Source organism: Danio rerio, chromosome 4 (assembly GCF_052040795.2).
Source record: "Danio rerio strain M-AB ecotype USA chromosome 4, GRCz13ab, whole genome shotgun sequence".
Lineage (NCBI taxonomy): Eukaryota > Metazoa > Chordata > Actinopteri > Cypriniformes > Danionidae > Danio > Danio rerio.
The window spans coordinates 15,247,934-15,263,253 of NC_141024.2; the positions used below are offsets into that span (position 1 = coordinate 15,247,934).

The window sequence follows — 15,320 nt, forward strand, 5'->3', positions numbered from 1 at the left end:
TTGTAAAGCTGCTTTGAAACGATAGTTTTTATAAAAAGTGCTGTACAAAAAAACTTGAATTGAATTGTTTTTGCTAGCATGTCCATCATCTAAACACATGCTCTACACTTTACCTTAAAAACACCACTATAACAAACTGATATGTTTAAATACCAAGATAGTGGGAAATTAAACAATTCTCTCCCGTTTCTCATCTTGCTACAAAACAAATCTCCACAAGCAGCACTTGATATCAATGTTTACTCAGGTCATCCTGCAGAGTGCAAGGAATGATAGGAAGTGGACATCCATTTTCCAGTTTTCACAGTTCTGCTTTAATACAACAAGATTAAATCGTGACTAAACATGAATTCTTGCAGAATGTTTATCTTTTTGCATTGTGAAACACATCTGAGTGTAAAGATAATTGAGTTTTTCTGCTTATTAAGTTCTGGACTTTGGTATATGCCTTTTATTTGATTGGAAAGAATGACTAAGGCTAAATAATACTTTCATTAAATACTAAAAAAGTGAATTGTTCACAGAGATATATTTAACAAGACTATAATTACATTTTTTTTGTTGACTTTAAATTTAAATAAATCTCACAAAGAACTGTAACTAGTGCAACTAGATCTTTGTATTTTAAATTTTCTTACACATTTTTACAGTGTTGGGGAATATTAATTTTGAAAGTAAGCATTACTATATTGAGTTACTCTCCAAATAAGTAAGTAGTTGCGTTTCTTAGTTACTTGTTATAGTGAGTAATGCGTTACAATACTTTTGAGTTACTTTTGCATTAATTTTTATTACCAAGCTATGGCTTGATCTCTTTTAGAACTTTTTTTTCTTTCTTTCTTTTTTTTTTAGTTAATAGTACACAGCATCACCTGTGTACTTATGACCCCAGAGCTAAACATGCCATATTTACAGATTATTAAAAGTTTAAAGCAATGTGTTTGCTACTTTTGTACTATTTGTCTATAGTAAAATCGTTGTCCATTGCGGCAATCCCTGTTCAAAATAATGAAACACATTCTTTCATCGAGTGCGCGTTTATTGTGAGTTTAATTTTATTCCAACATATTTATTTTAAAAGTTTTTTAATCTAATTAAAAAGTACCTTGCGTTACACATTTTTTAAAAAGGAACTCAAATATTATTACTTAAGTAATGCATTACTTTACTCGTTACTTAGAAAAGTAACATTATTACGCAACTCGTGTTACCTGAAATGCATTACCCCCAAACACTGCATATTTAGCAAAAGTGCAGGTTAACAGTCTAACATTAGCCAAAGTAACATCATTTATATCATGTATCAAACCAGCATTACCTTTAGAATAGTACTTTACCTAATATATAGCTATTAAAAAAATAATACATTTTAATTTTTTTCCTTCAGAGACCTGCAAGAACTGGATGACTCAACTCAACTGCCTCTTCTCTGTCATTTCTCTGAAACCGCGGAGGGTCTCACCACCATCCGAGCATTCAGGTCAGTGAATTCAGACACTTCTTCAAGCACATATCTTCCTCTTAGTTTTAATGCCGATCAAAGCAGTTGCATGTGAATGAAATTCATCCTTTATAATACAAAGCCTTTTGTTCAATATCATCCATGCATAATTGATGCAGCCTCAGTCATGTCTTATAAACACACTGCGCTCATTCAACCATCCTTGACTTGAAGTAATCCAACAATAAACATTAAGAGATTGAGCTCTGTTAAGTCTCCAGAGTGTTTACATGAATGAATTGAACACTCTCATCCTGTTGTTCGGCCATGGTTCTGTATCACGCATAAATGGTTTCGACTCGTATAGTAAATGATCTCTGTTTTTAGACACGAAGCTCGGTTTAAGCAGCGAATGTTGGAACTGACTGACACCAACAACACGGCGTACTTATTTCTCTCTGCTGCCAACCGGTGGCTGGAGGTCAGAACTGTAAGTAAAATTTCACATAATTGATAATAAAATAAAGCATTAACAGTCATACTGTAGCCAATTGTGCAAAAGTGTGCTATTGATATATTACAGATTTTAAAAAATAGCTTTAGAAAGATTTAAAGTTTCTAATTATTAGGGATGCTCCGATTGATCGGCCGATAATCACATTTTATGACTTGATCGGTACTCGCCAATCTGGCCAATCTCGTAAACCGATCGCAGGCATTCTGAATTTGATAAAACACCCAGGAAATCATGGAGATGAGAGTGAATTAGCAAGAGAACAGATTGCGAGAGGCACTGTGATGTTCTAAGCTTTACGTTTGTTTGGTTAGATGAATAGCACAGTAAAGATATCTCCAGTGCACATCCTTGTCTCTCTCATCGAGCGATCAAGCTGCTGTGAGGCTGTCCGGAGTATAGGTCAGAGATGTGCTAGTTGGACACTAAAAACTGAAAGTTCTTTGTTTTTGACTATTTTTTCTATTATTTTCTGTAAAGTTACTTTTGATTATGATGACATGTCCACACTAAATGGTTATAGGAGACATGTATAAGGGATTATATGGAACATCCATTATTTATTCTCTTAGGTAAGGAGAGATCTCCATTTCCCATGAGGGAAAATGTGCTTTATGCATTATAAAGCTTGAAGCATCAGAATCGGTTCTCAGTATCTGCTGATCACCAAGACAAGGAATCGGTACTCAGTATCAGCTGCGAAAATCCTTATCGGAGCATCCCTACTAATTAAATATCTTTATATCTGATCTACAATTTTGTTTTCTTGTAATTGGGAATTTTTCATCTCTGAATTGTGACAATTAGGTGAGTTTCTTATACTTGCAATTTTACAAAGTGACGGTTTGTTGTAATTGCGCCTCACAATGTATCTCACAACGTATGTTTATATCTTACACTTATAACTCGCAACTTTATATCTACATTTTGAGACTATACCTAACAATTGTGACTATCGCATTTGACTACAACTTTTTCATGTAATTGTTACGTCATGACAGTTAGGAGCTATTTTACATGGTTGCAAATTTGTATCGATTCACAATCCCATTTGAATTTTGACTGTTTTACTTTGTTCTTTCATTGTGATTTCACTACACCGAGGGTTCATTTTAGAGGTGTTTTTTATTTTATTTTAATGCTTGCATATAAATCACATCACACAAATACACAAAATTACTACCTTGTAATATTAACCATTTATCATGTGATTGAATTTGAATTATTTCTGTTTCGTTTAATACTTTTTAAAATAATAAGTATATTTTTAAATAAAACATTACATATTTGTTTCAAAACTTCCCATTGCGCAAGACATGTCTAAACAACATCCAAGTGACATCTATTACACTGACAGACACAATATAGACATGATATGCATGTCCGTCAGACGTCTAATGTTTCAGTGGGTTGTTCTCTGATCTGTAACTACTAGTAGTAAAACTAGTGTTTTATCTTAAAAAGCTACTTACAGGGTTCCCACACTTTCATGAACAACAGATTCAAAGACTTTTAAAGAACCATTAATTTTAAATCAAGCACTTTTATAATTCATACCACAGCATATAAAGCACCATGAAAGTCCTTACGCTTAATATTTACTTTACAAATCTCATTTTCAAATTGATCGTTTTAAAAAGTCATGTTAAAAAAAAACTTTAATAAAATTAGTTTAATTCAATACTGGTAATATTCAAATGCAGTTTCAGAAATATTGATAAAGTCAGTGTTATTGTTCAAGATTTAAATCAATTTTTTATAGATTATTAGATTTTAATTGATTATTAGGATTTTTAATTTAGGAGTTATTCATTTTTTTAGTCAGTATGAGTACTATTGTTGAAAAAACAAAAATAAATTGAATTTCAAACTGAATTTAAGCACTTTCAAGGATCTATGTTTGTTTTTAAGTACTTTCCAGGCCTTGAATCCATATGTCTGAAATTCAAGCACTTTTAAGTACTTTCAATAAGCGTGGGAACCCTGTACTTAATACCATGTATATTTTCCTTTCAGGACTACCTAGGCGCTGTGATCGTCCTGACTGCGGCTGTAGCAGCGATCTGGAGCACATCCCCATCAGGTCTGGTCGGACTTGGTCTAACATACGCCCTCACTGTGAGTTCTCTATTAAAACAAAGCTTTATTGAGTGTCTAGCATGCGCTAGCGGTCACCAGGTTTATCACAGTGATTTAAAAACCACTTAAAAAGTTCTTAACGTGCTTTATTTAAGTTGACAAACTACCTGAACTGGGTGGTGAGGAATCTGGCAGACCTGGAGGTCCAGATGGCCGCGGTGAAGAAAGTCAACAGCTTCCTGAGCACGGAATCTGAGAACTACGAAGGATCCATGGGTAATAATAAGTCATTCAGTATCTCTCTAATAAAAACATCCGTATAACTTTGGATAATATGTTTTATTTAGGCTCCAACGAAGATTTAGACCCACTGATAAAACATCATCTCTGGCTTCCTGAGCACTGCTGCATGTGCATTTCCTCACATTTTTAGTGCTTTAGGACAGAGCGACCTGACACAAAAAAAGTCGTTTACTAAACACTTGCCTCTAGAGATGAAGCAGAAATGACCTGACCAAAATAAAGAAAGAGAGAAGCTAATAGCATGTTAGCACCACCGTTAGTTGCAAACAAGAGCTTTATTCTACATCTCCTACTTGGTGACATAATGGAAAACTGGGATGGATTGCTGTAGGCACGAGTGTAAACTTTGACAATTGAACACCATATATAGCTGTTAATTGTAGCTTGTTAAAGTGCTCACTTTTAAGTTGTTGTCATTGATGAATCATTGTTATGTCTACTTTATACTCTCCTTAGATAAAGTCATGTGTGGTGCAGGAAAGAACATTTTTATAGGGTTTTTTTCACCCTACACCAAATTCTATCCAAAAACATGCATTACCACAACATCAACAATACTTAAAGTATTTCTGTACACTTACAAAGTGCCTAAAGATATGAATGGTACTTTAGGAGAATGCTCACTTACTTTGATGTATGCCTCTAGACACTTTCGGTTCTCACAAAAAGTTAGTTTACCTCAAGTTGGTAGTCAGTCATGATGGCAGCCATTTTAGGTCACATGACTGGTCAGATGTGTCAGGTTTAGTTTCTATTATCACGTTATTTGGTTATAGTATGATGATATTTACCTATTTCATTCACTGTTTGTTGTTTTTTTTTGTTTTTTTTTTGTTATTGTGTGATTTCAGATGTGTCACAGGTACCTGAAGACTGGCCTCAGCATGGTGAAATAACTATCCATGATCTGTGTGTGCGTTACGACTCCATGCTCAAACCAGTCCTCAAACACGTCAATGCCCACATCAACCCTGGCCAGAAGGTACACAACAAACCCCACTCTGGAAAAAATATATATTTTGCTGACGTCATTTTTTTGTAATTTAAATTTGAAAAATGTCATTTAAATTAATCAAACAAAAAAAGCATAAAAAACTAAAACTAATAAAAATTATAAAAGCATATTATTAAGCAGAATTTAAGCTTGAAATAAAATGAAAACTGAAAATATCCAAATAATACGTTTGATTAAAAATGTATGAATTAAAACAAATCTGTTAAGTTAAGATTCACAGTGATGCCAAAAACCCATTTAGAGAGCTTAAAAGAGAAAAAATTTTGTATGATATATATATTATAAGACTCTAACGAAGCTTTAAAGGGGTGGTACGCTATGATATCATATCTCAATATATATCATGAATCTCAAAGTTCAATACAAAGTGAGACATTGGCTTTTACAGTGTTAGCTTAGCGAAGCCTTCAGCAAAGTTTGGGAACAACAAAAAAATTCATCCGGGTTAATGATGTCATAAACCCTTCAGGTTACGCACATACACCCTGCACAGTGAAGGGGCGTGGCCAGAGGCACTGTAATGTTATAACAAAGATGCTGCTAATCACAGCACATTATGTTAGCTGACCAATCAGAGCCTCTTGGAGGCAGGCCTTTTAGAGGAACTAGGAAATATGACAGAGTAGCTGTATATAATCAAAGTAAAATATATGAAAAAATAAAGTAATTTTTTACAAATTAAGCATTAGCACAAATTGCTTTGCATCTTATAAACACAACCAAGCCTTAAAAATACACCATGGACCACCCCTTTAATGCGATAAAAAGCTTAAAATATCTTAAAAGGTTTTTCTTTAAATGAATACTGTACATTTTTAAAACAAAAATCTAAAAAAAAAAAGAGAGATTTTCTACTTTTTACAACTGAAAATTGTAAATTATTATTTTTTTAAGTGTTAAAATTTAAACTTTAAGGTAAACTTTTAGTTTACCTAATGGTATACTGTTTAAATCTACAGGAATTTATGGGATAGTTCAACCAAAAATGAAAATTCTATCATCATTACCTAACTTTTCACTTGTTCAAAATGTTATGAAATGAATTAGAAACTTACCCATGGCAAATTTAATGTAAAATAGTTTGGTATATTTATGTTCTGCCCATGGCTATTAATGATGTTTGGTTTTTGGCCCTTCATACAAAAAAGTTTGGGCACCCCCTATCTATATGATATTATTCCCTTTAAGCCTTAAAGCTCGCAGTGAAATGAAATCTCCATCTGAAGCCATCAATGATCGTTCAACAACCCTAAAGCCAATCTACTTATTCCAGCACATAACACTCATTTGCGGCTTTGTCACATTGGTGTTTATTTTCTCACGGCACTATGAAACCACAGCCTAAATACGACTACACACTGTAGCAAAACCTTCCCAATTTACGATCAGATCTTATCTTTATTACTTGAACTTGTTTTTAGGAGGTGCCCTGCTCACAATATACGAGTATGACAGCACAGATGGCTTCTTATTGCCACATGGGAACTGGAACCGTCCGCTAGTTTGTGTAATTTAGCAGAACAGAGTGTTTATACATGAAAAGTTAATGGCTCACGTGTTTTTCTTTATGTGGCAGGTGGGCATCTGTGGGCGAACGGGCAGTGGAAAATCCTCTCTCTCTCTGGCTTTCTTCAACATGGTCGATGTTTTTGAAGGTACATGTCTCTGTTTACGGACATATTGTTGGTCGCTGAGCATTTCTGGCTTGCCGTTGGGGAGACGCTGACCTTTGTGGATCCCTGAAGAACAACAAAAAAAATGAAAGAAAAGACATTTAAAGCTGCTCGAATGTGCTCGGCTGCTTGGCCCAGTTTCTTCCTGTGGCCGTGTTGTTTGTTCTCGTAGCGTATGGTTTCTGTCACTCTGACAAGCAGTCATGATGTCATGTTTAGACGTTAAACGCACAGATCTGTTGAGTCTTACTGTCACTGCTGAGGGATTGACTTTGTTTTTGTCTGACCTGGATGATTTATAGAGGAACCTTAGCGTCTTCTGAAGTGAGGTATCAGGCAGAATATTTATTTGAAATGTGCCTCACAATATTATTTATTTATTTAAAATAATAAACTATATTTGATATCAATTATAGTGCATTATATTAAAGTCATATCATTATAGTGTTAAATAGTGCTGTTTAATAATTGATCATGACTAATCATCCACAAAATAAAAGTGTATATGAAAGTATGCATATGTATACAGTGCTCCAGAAACAAATCTATTTTTTAAAATCAATATTTTCTATCGGACGCTATACAATATATTTGTGCATATACCTTAGATTAGTCTGTACTAAAATCAAATCTGGTGCTAATCAAACAAAATGACTAAATGCAATGATAACAGTCCAAAAATTAGTACCCCCGATTTATATATAAGGTAAAACTAATAAATAAAAAATTGAAAAGTGAAAAAGTAAAGAGAAACAAAAATGCATTGTTTTATTAAAATTTTGTAAGAAAGTTTGTAAGAATTTTTGCCAAATTTCGCTTGAATTTGAATGTATTGTCTTTCTGTTTCTAAAGATTTGCGGTGACCAAACTATTATTTTAATGAACAGAACTATTTAATAAATCTGTTTCACTGAAATGCACCAAAATTACCTATATTTTGGTATATTGAGAAATTGATATATGCGTATATTGTGGATCTGTATCATGTATATGTGTATATACATATAAAATTTACATTATTTATTTATTATTATTTAAATTATTATATTGTGATTTATAAGGTATACTGCATATATATATTTAATTTACTAGAACTTCTATGTTAAGCAGCTTTGACAAAGTAATTGTAAAAGTGGTGTATAAATAAAAAGGAATTGAACATATACATATATATATAATATATATATATACACACACACACACACACACACACACACACACACACATACACACACTTTTTAAATATTTACATATAGATTAACATTTATATAAAATTTTGTTATTTTGTACTATATATGTATAAAGATATAAATAGATGTGTGTATTTATATATACATAATAAATATACAAAGTACACGCAACTTATTTTGTGTGCGATTAATTGTGATTAACCCTTAAACAGGTGTTGGCTTGAAGTTTTTGTTGTTTTACAGTAAAGACATTCATATGAACTCAAATTAAAAAGATAATGAATAAAAATAATGAAATAAACATTTCAATGGTAGTAAATGATTATATATATGACAAACTAAACAAAAAGACTAAAAATGAACTAAAACGAAAGCTATAAAAACGTTTTTGGTAATTACAATTAAGCGTCAATTTAGAAATTATTAAATTACATTATTATTTTTTTCTTAAATTAAAGCAAAATTTAAATATTATTTGAAAAACTAATGAAGCGGAAAATAATAAGCAATGAGCTACTCACTATGGGGTTACCAGTCAAAAGGTCAGTGTTGTTAGTGTTAACTGAAACGATTTAAATGCTTTTCAGTTGTTGAAATGAACCTGAAGTAAAATAAAAACCTTTCTTTAGCAACAAACTAAAAGTTGAATATAAGAACAAACTAGAACATAACAATATTACTAAACTTAAAAAAAGAGCATTAGCTTGGAGTGCTTATTTTATTATTACAAAGATTTTATTTTCCAAGAGTTTTATCATGTTATCCAGCCCGCAGCAATAACTTCACATTTCTTTCAGTCCAAATAAATCTTTGGCCAAATCAAACAGTCGGGGCAGCGTTTGTGCACATGAACACGGCTCTATGAAGTGTTTGAAGTCAGACTCTCTCTTCACTGTGGCCTTATAAAGCTAAAACGAAAATGTGCACAGCTCTGTTTGGCCTTTGCATCTCCACTATGTGTTAAAGTCAATGTGCTGTAAACTGACCCGAACACCCAAAACCAATTCATCAGGGAAACAAAGGGAAAAAACAGTATTGTGATTAGCCTGAGATTTGGTAAGGAGCTTAATATAGCTTTATCTTATTTAGTTAGGCATGTTAAATATTTGGCTAGTTGATGTCTGTAAATTTAATATATGTATAATAGAAAGTATGTGTTTTAAGTGCTGCGATTGATTATTCTCTTTACAGTTTTAAACAGCAAAATTCCTAACTTTTTGATTTATTGGCTAATTTGTATGAATTCATACTATCTCATTCATACAGTTTAGTACGGTTTGCTCATTTCCCAATGACGGTTGGGTTTAGGGGTGGGGTTGGGTTGGGTGCCACGCCTCCTTTTTACAAATTCATACAAATTAGCCACTAAACTGACAAAATGTAAAATACTTAAGTTTCCTTGTGACATCGGGCTGTTTTTTCCCGTTTAATTTAGATTGTTGTATGAAAGCAAGGCGGATTTATTGTATTTTTTTTTTGTTATACATTTTAGAATTTTTTAAAGTAACCATTACAAACATCCATTGTAGTTTCTCATTTTAAACCAGATAAACATGTCATTGTTTTTATAGCTAACTTAAACTACTAAAATGTTACATCTATTAAAACTTATGTTTTTAATGAAATAAAGCTGAATTCAATTAGTTTTGAATGCAAACTTTAAAAATAAAAATGTTAGAAAAACAGAAATATAGCTGAAGTTAGATTAAATATGTTAATTAAAAAAAAAATTATAAAATGAGAAAAAAGTTCCTCAGCAACAATCTAAAATAAAAAAGTTGAAATATAAGGTAAAATAAAAATAAAGTTAATATATATTAACATATAAAAAAGTAAAATATAAAATATTTAAAATATATATTAAAACATAAAAGTAAAACATAAAATGTTTAAAATATACAGAGAAATATTAAAAAGTTTAAATATGCAATATTTCTAATATATATTGAAATATTTAAAATATTAACAGTTAAATTGTGTTATAAAATATAAGAATAAATGCCAATTAATTATCATAATTATAATTTATTTTGTATTTTTTTTAGGGAAGATTGTCATTGATGGCATCGACATCTGCAAGCTTCCTCTACAAACTCTAAGATCTCGCCTGTCAATCATCCTCCAGGACCCAGTGCTGTTCAGCGGCTCCATCCGGTATTTACACGCAAAAACACACAAATACAGTTGTATCTGCGTAAAGCCTGCACCTCATGCTGACCACCAACAATAAACACTCACTTCCTGCCTGACATTACTAATCACAAGTTCAACATAAACAGATCACTTACAAAAACCCTAACATGACATTAAATTTAATATTAACTTTCCACAATTAAGCTGTGCTTGCAGTCATTTTCTTTATAATTTTTTTTTTCTGAAATCAATCTTTCCTCAAACTCATGTAGAGTTAATTATAGATGCTTACTCTACACTTAAATAATCTTTTACTTTTAGATAGATTACGTTTTACTTTTTGAAGCATAAACACTTGATCGTCTAAACGTTGAATCCAATGAAAACTGCCCAAACTACAAAAGTCTTAGCTGTGCAATAATATTATTTACTTTTGATAACGATTGTTCATTTATTGCAGAATATTTGACTGCATGTATCTCGTTTGACCTTCTCACGGATACCACTGAGTGTCATGTTTGTTTCTAAAGACAGTGAGCATATGGGGTTTGTTTAAAGAGGCCGTCGAGGGATAAGGAAGAAAATCAAACTGAACCACCAGCACAAGTGGTCTGGGAACAGTTTGGGGCAAAGCCGTTGTCATGAGCATGTTTATACGAAGCAGGCCTAATGGATCATTGGGCCCAGGAGACAGCGGACGAGTTATTAGGACAGCAAAGCTTCTCTTGATTTTTAATTTCGGAAAATGTTGAGCTGTAAAACAAGAGGAAGCCGTTTCCCAGTGTGGTCAAAAGCGGAGTTGAACATGGGTTCATTAGCGCTGCCTGTTATGGTCATTGAGTGTGTGCGTTATGTAAAGGGATGTTTCAGCGAAAATTTAGATCGTGTCATTTGATGGCGTTCTAATTGCACAACTTTATTAGATGTAATTAAAAAAGATGTATTTTCTCCAAGCTGCCCTTTCCTATGCAATTAAAGGATTATGATTTTTTTTTAAATCTTTTTGAAAGAATTTTGATTTATAAATTTGTGAAATATCAAATATTTAAGATCCTAATTAAAAGCAAAAGTCAAAAATACTAATTTATTAGATAAAGGCCAGTAAGACTAGAAATAAACACTGATTCATGATTATGATGTAAAAAAGTCTAGATTTTAAATTATTAAGCCAAATAGTAAGTTTTTACTGTCATTTTTATCAGGGGTGCGTTGGCTAACTAGGGTTGCAAGTTCCATCGTTAAAAAGATTGTTGATTTGGTGTTTCCTAAATCCGTCGTTCCAACGAATATAACTGCATCACAAACTTGTCAGCTTACAACTACAACTCTAGAGCTGTAGTTAGATGCATAGTTCCTGGTTGTGTTCCCATTATCCCTCTATACCCTATTCATTTAGAATGTTCCAACATTTAAACTTGGAATGATTTAAAAACGAAAAACATTCAAGTCATCTCTCTTAAGTGGGATTTGCTTTCAAAGTATTTTTACAGTTTTACAGCGATCTTGATATTGACAATTGCATTCCCTTCATAGTGCACTTTGAAAACATTTTTGCCATTTTGAACACAGCCGTGGCTCATGACGAAAGCTCATAAATATAGGCCTAGCATACGTTGTTTTAAATTAGGTTATTTATAAATAAATAATTATTTATAAATTATTTATAAAAATTAAATATACCTCTGCGGTGGATTGAATGTGTCAATTGAAAAAGTAAAACATAAAAAATAATAATAAATAAATAAATAAATAAATATATAAATATATATATATATATATATATATATATATATATACATATATATAAACAATATTCTACTTAAATAATAACAACAACAATAATAATAACAATAACAAAAATGATGATATTAAGTTTTTTTTTCATTTCTTAATAAATAGTCTACTGTAAATTAAGCCAACAACCATTAATTTATATATGAGATTAGCATACGTGGTAGCGTGATTTTATATGGAATTTTCTCATTAATATTTGTTATTATTCGTTTATATATATATTTAAATTAATATGGAAAACAAGTGCATGTTTTTACTAAAACTAATATTGGACTTTTTTGTTTAAGTGTTCGTAAAACAATATAATTTGCACCATTTTTTTTTTCTCTTTAAAGTAGTTACTCCACCCTGTTTAGAGTGCCATTATGAGTGTTTTACAATATAACTAACATGGTTCAAACAATGGATCTGCATAAAGAGAAGCTACATGTTTTGGGAAACACTCGTCACTACATCGTTCTTTTCTCAAACGATGCATCATACTTAGGTTAGCCGCGAGTTATGTTGTTGTTTGGGAAACGCGCCCTAATTTGATGCATTCTTTCTAAATAAAGTATTGCAAGCTTACTGAATGCAAACCTTTGCATGGTTTTGTGCATTCAAACACCAAAAAATCATTGATTACTGATGACAAAATACTTGATCACAAAGTCATTGACGTATTCCATTATAGAGCTACAGAAATCATCAGTTAATATAGATGCTGTTCTTTACAGGTTATATACAAAACAACTTCAGACAGTGTAGAATATATTTCATCAAAAGGACTGTAATGACACTTCTATATTACATTTGCCAGTTTTGTAGCTTGACAACCCTAAAAAAAAAGTGCAGCATGAACATTCTATCAAACATCTCCAAATGTCTCTCTCTAAAAAAACTGTGTTTATAGAAACATGAGTTCATCAGCTGTCTATATATGCACTTTCTATAGGTTAAATCTAGACCCCGAGCGCACATGCACCGACGACCGGCTTTGGGAAGCTCTAGAAATCGCTCAGCTGAAGAATATGGTGAAAGCTCTTCCAGGAGGATTGGGTAAGAGCAACAACACACGCCCTCCGAAAACATTCAGCTCTTATCCAGCAGAATGTCAGTCACCTCCTGGTTTTGACACTCACTGGAAATTCTCTACTGAAACGCTGGAGTTTTCTGACCCTTTGACAATGAGTTTGATTTCTGAGGAAAGCGATATTGAGTAAATGTGAACAGCTGTTGGTGGTCATGCTTTATGTTTGACTTTCGTCCCGCAGACGCTGTGGTGACCGAAGGAGGAGAGAACTTCAGTGTGGGACAGAGGCAGCTATTTTGTCTCGCCCGGGCCTTTGTTCGCAAGAGCAGCATCCTAATAATGGACGAGGCCACAGCTTCTATTGACATGGCCACGGTATAATCACAGATACAGAGGCTCATTTTTTACGACATGAGGAAAACAAATCATGCTTTGTTAAATCATGGCTATGCTAAAGTCACATTTAAAAAAAAAAAAAAGCCATTTTGTGATTAAAAAGTGACATTTTAATAGATTAAAATTAATATTCTTAATATAAATGTAAAAAAAAGTCTAAATTATTTTATAACAAGGTGTGGAATTTACAAATATTTGACAAAAAGTCTTAAATTTCAAACAAAAAGTGATGATTTTGACATACAAATTCATAATTGAAATAGAGGAATTATTGATTTATTTATTAATAATTTAAGCTAGCATATTTTAAGGAGATTTGTATCAATTATGATCATTGAAATTATGATAAACATTGGGAAAAGCCTACTTTGAAAAATAAAGACACATTTTGAGATATTCAGTCAATTAATAATCAGTTCAGCCATTTTCCAATCAGTTAAAAAATCAAAAATCTATTTATGAAATACTTAATCATTATTAGCAGACATTAAATTATTTAAATAATGTAGAATACATACTTATAAGTATACATTGTAAGTTAAAAAGTGAGTTATTACTTTAATAAGAGTCTTTGTCATATCTGTGACTTAAAATGTATTATTTGACTGTTTCTTTTCTTAAAATAACGATTCACCAAGGCATGAGTTCTCATATGTGATGAAAATAGGCTCACATGTACACATAAAACATCTTATAAAACATTGTTAATTGATTGTTGATCAATTTTTATCATTTAATAATAAAAAAATTTGGTTCCAATTTTGTAACTTCAACAGGAAAATATTCTTCAGAAAGTGGTGATGACTGCGTTTGCTGATCGGACGGTCGTCACTATAGCCGTAAGTTGTTTTATATCAACTATTCTAGCTACTCTGTGTGAAATTATGGGCACGAAAACACTCAGAACAACAGTGAGATGAGGCTAGACTGAGATGAAATGAAAAAGGAATTCTTCATTCTTCGTTCCTCTCCCTCTTCTCATCTTTCTCCACACTTCTAACAACCAACACCCAGTTTACTTTCACTTTCTTGCCATTAACACATTGCCTCACAAGAATGGCCTACTATAAGCCACTAGTCTAAAACACCTCTGCTTGTATCACACAGATTTTAAAGGGATAGTTCACCCAAAAATGAATTCACTCACCATTTACACACCCTCAAGTGGTTCCAAACATTTTCATTTTTTTATGTTGAACACAAAAGAAGATATTTTGAAGAATGTTGGAAACCAGGATGCAATGACTTCCACTAATAACTAACGGTTTCCAACTTTCTACAAAATATCTTGAAATATAAGAGTAAGTGATGACAGATTTGGGTGAGCAATCCTTCTTTAAACTGCCACAGAACAAGACCTGTGATCAAATGCATGATCTCTGTCTATTTGCTGCACTCTTTTTCCTCTGTTCACCCTGTTTTTCGCTCTCCTCGTTCTGCTTGTCTGTCTTTTCTCCACAGCACCTGGTTTCCTCCATCTTGGAGGCGGAGCAGGTGCTGGTGTTCTCCTCTGGGATTCTGGTCGAGAACGACAGCGCTATCAACCTCCTGGCACAGGAGGACAGTCTCTTCGGCATCTTAGTGCGGACGCACAAGTAGCATGCTCTGTCTCCGCCCACAGGCAGCTGCAGCCTCGCCTATTGGTTGGTAATCAAGAGCCTCCTGTAGAGGCGCCAATCCACTTGTTAAGTCTAACGTCAGGGTGCAAAGTTTCTGGGTCCAAACACTCCATGACGCACACCAATACTCTATGCTAAAACAAATAACATG

The 15,320-nt window shown here is 32.7% G+C and overlaps 1 protein-coding gene across 21 annotated transcripts in view; it reads left to right on the forward strand.

The window, feature by feature from the left end:
- The window catches only part of abcc9 (ATP binding cassette subfamily C member 9), a 57,294-nt gene that overhangs the window by 39,872 nt on the left and 2,102 nt on the right, over nt 1–15,320 (forward strand). For 11 of the 21 annotated variants that reach the window (XM_087247039.1, XM_087247043.1, XM_087247051.1 and 8 more), the window contains 11 exons: nt 1,388–1,480; nt 1,829–1,931; nt 3,972–4,073; nt 4,190–4,310; nt 5,189–5,319; nt 6,929–7,007; nt 10,261–10,369; nt 13,077–13,180; nt 13,396–13,529; nt 14,327–14,389; nt 15,012–15,193. In XM_087247039.1, coding sequence (XP_087103165.1) covers nt 1,388–1,480; nt 1,829–1,931; nt 3,972–4,073; nt 4,190–4,310; nt 5,189–5,319; nt 6,929–7,007; nt 10,261–10,369; nt 13,077–13,180; nt 13,396–13,529; nt 14,327–14,389; nt 15,012–15,149 — 1,177 coding nt within the window. In that variant the 3' untranslated portion in view covers nt 15,150–15,193. Of the gene's footprint in view, nt 1–1,387; nt 1,481–1,828; nt 1,932–3,971; nt 4,074–4,189; nt 4,311–5,188; nt 5,320–6,928; nt 7,008–10,260; nt 10,370–13,076; nt 13,181–13,395; nt 13,530–14,326; nt 14,390–15,011; nt 15,194–15,320 lie in introns of those variants that run through there. The other 10 variants (XM_087247040.1, XM_087247044.1, XM_087247052.1 and 7 more) reach the window with 2 other exon arrangements.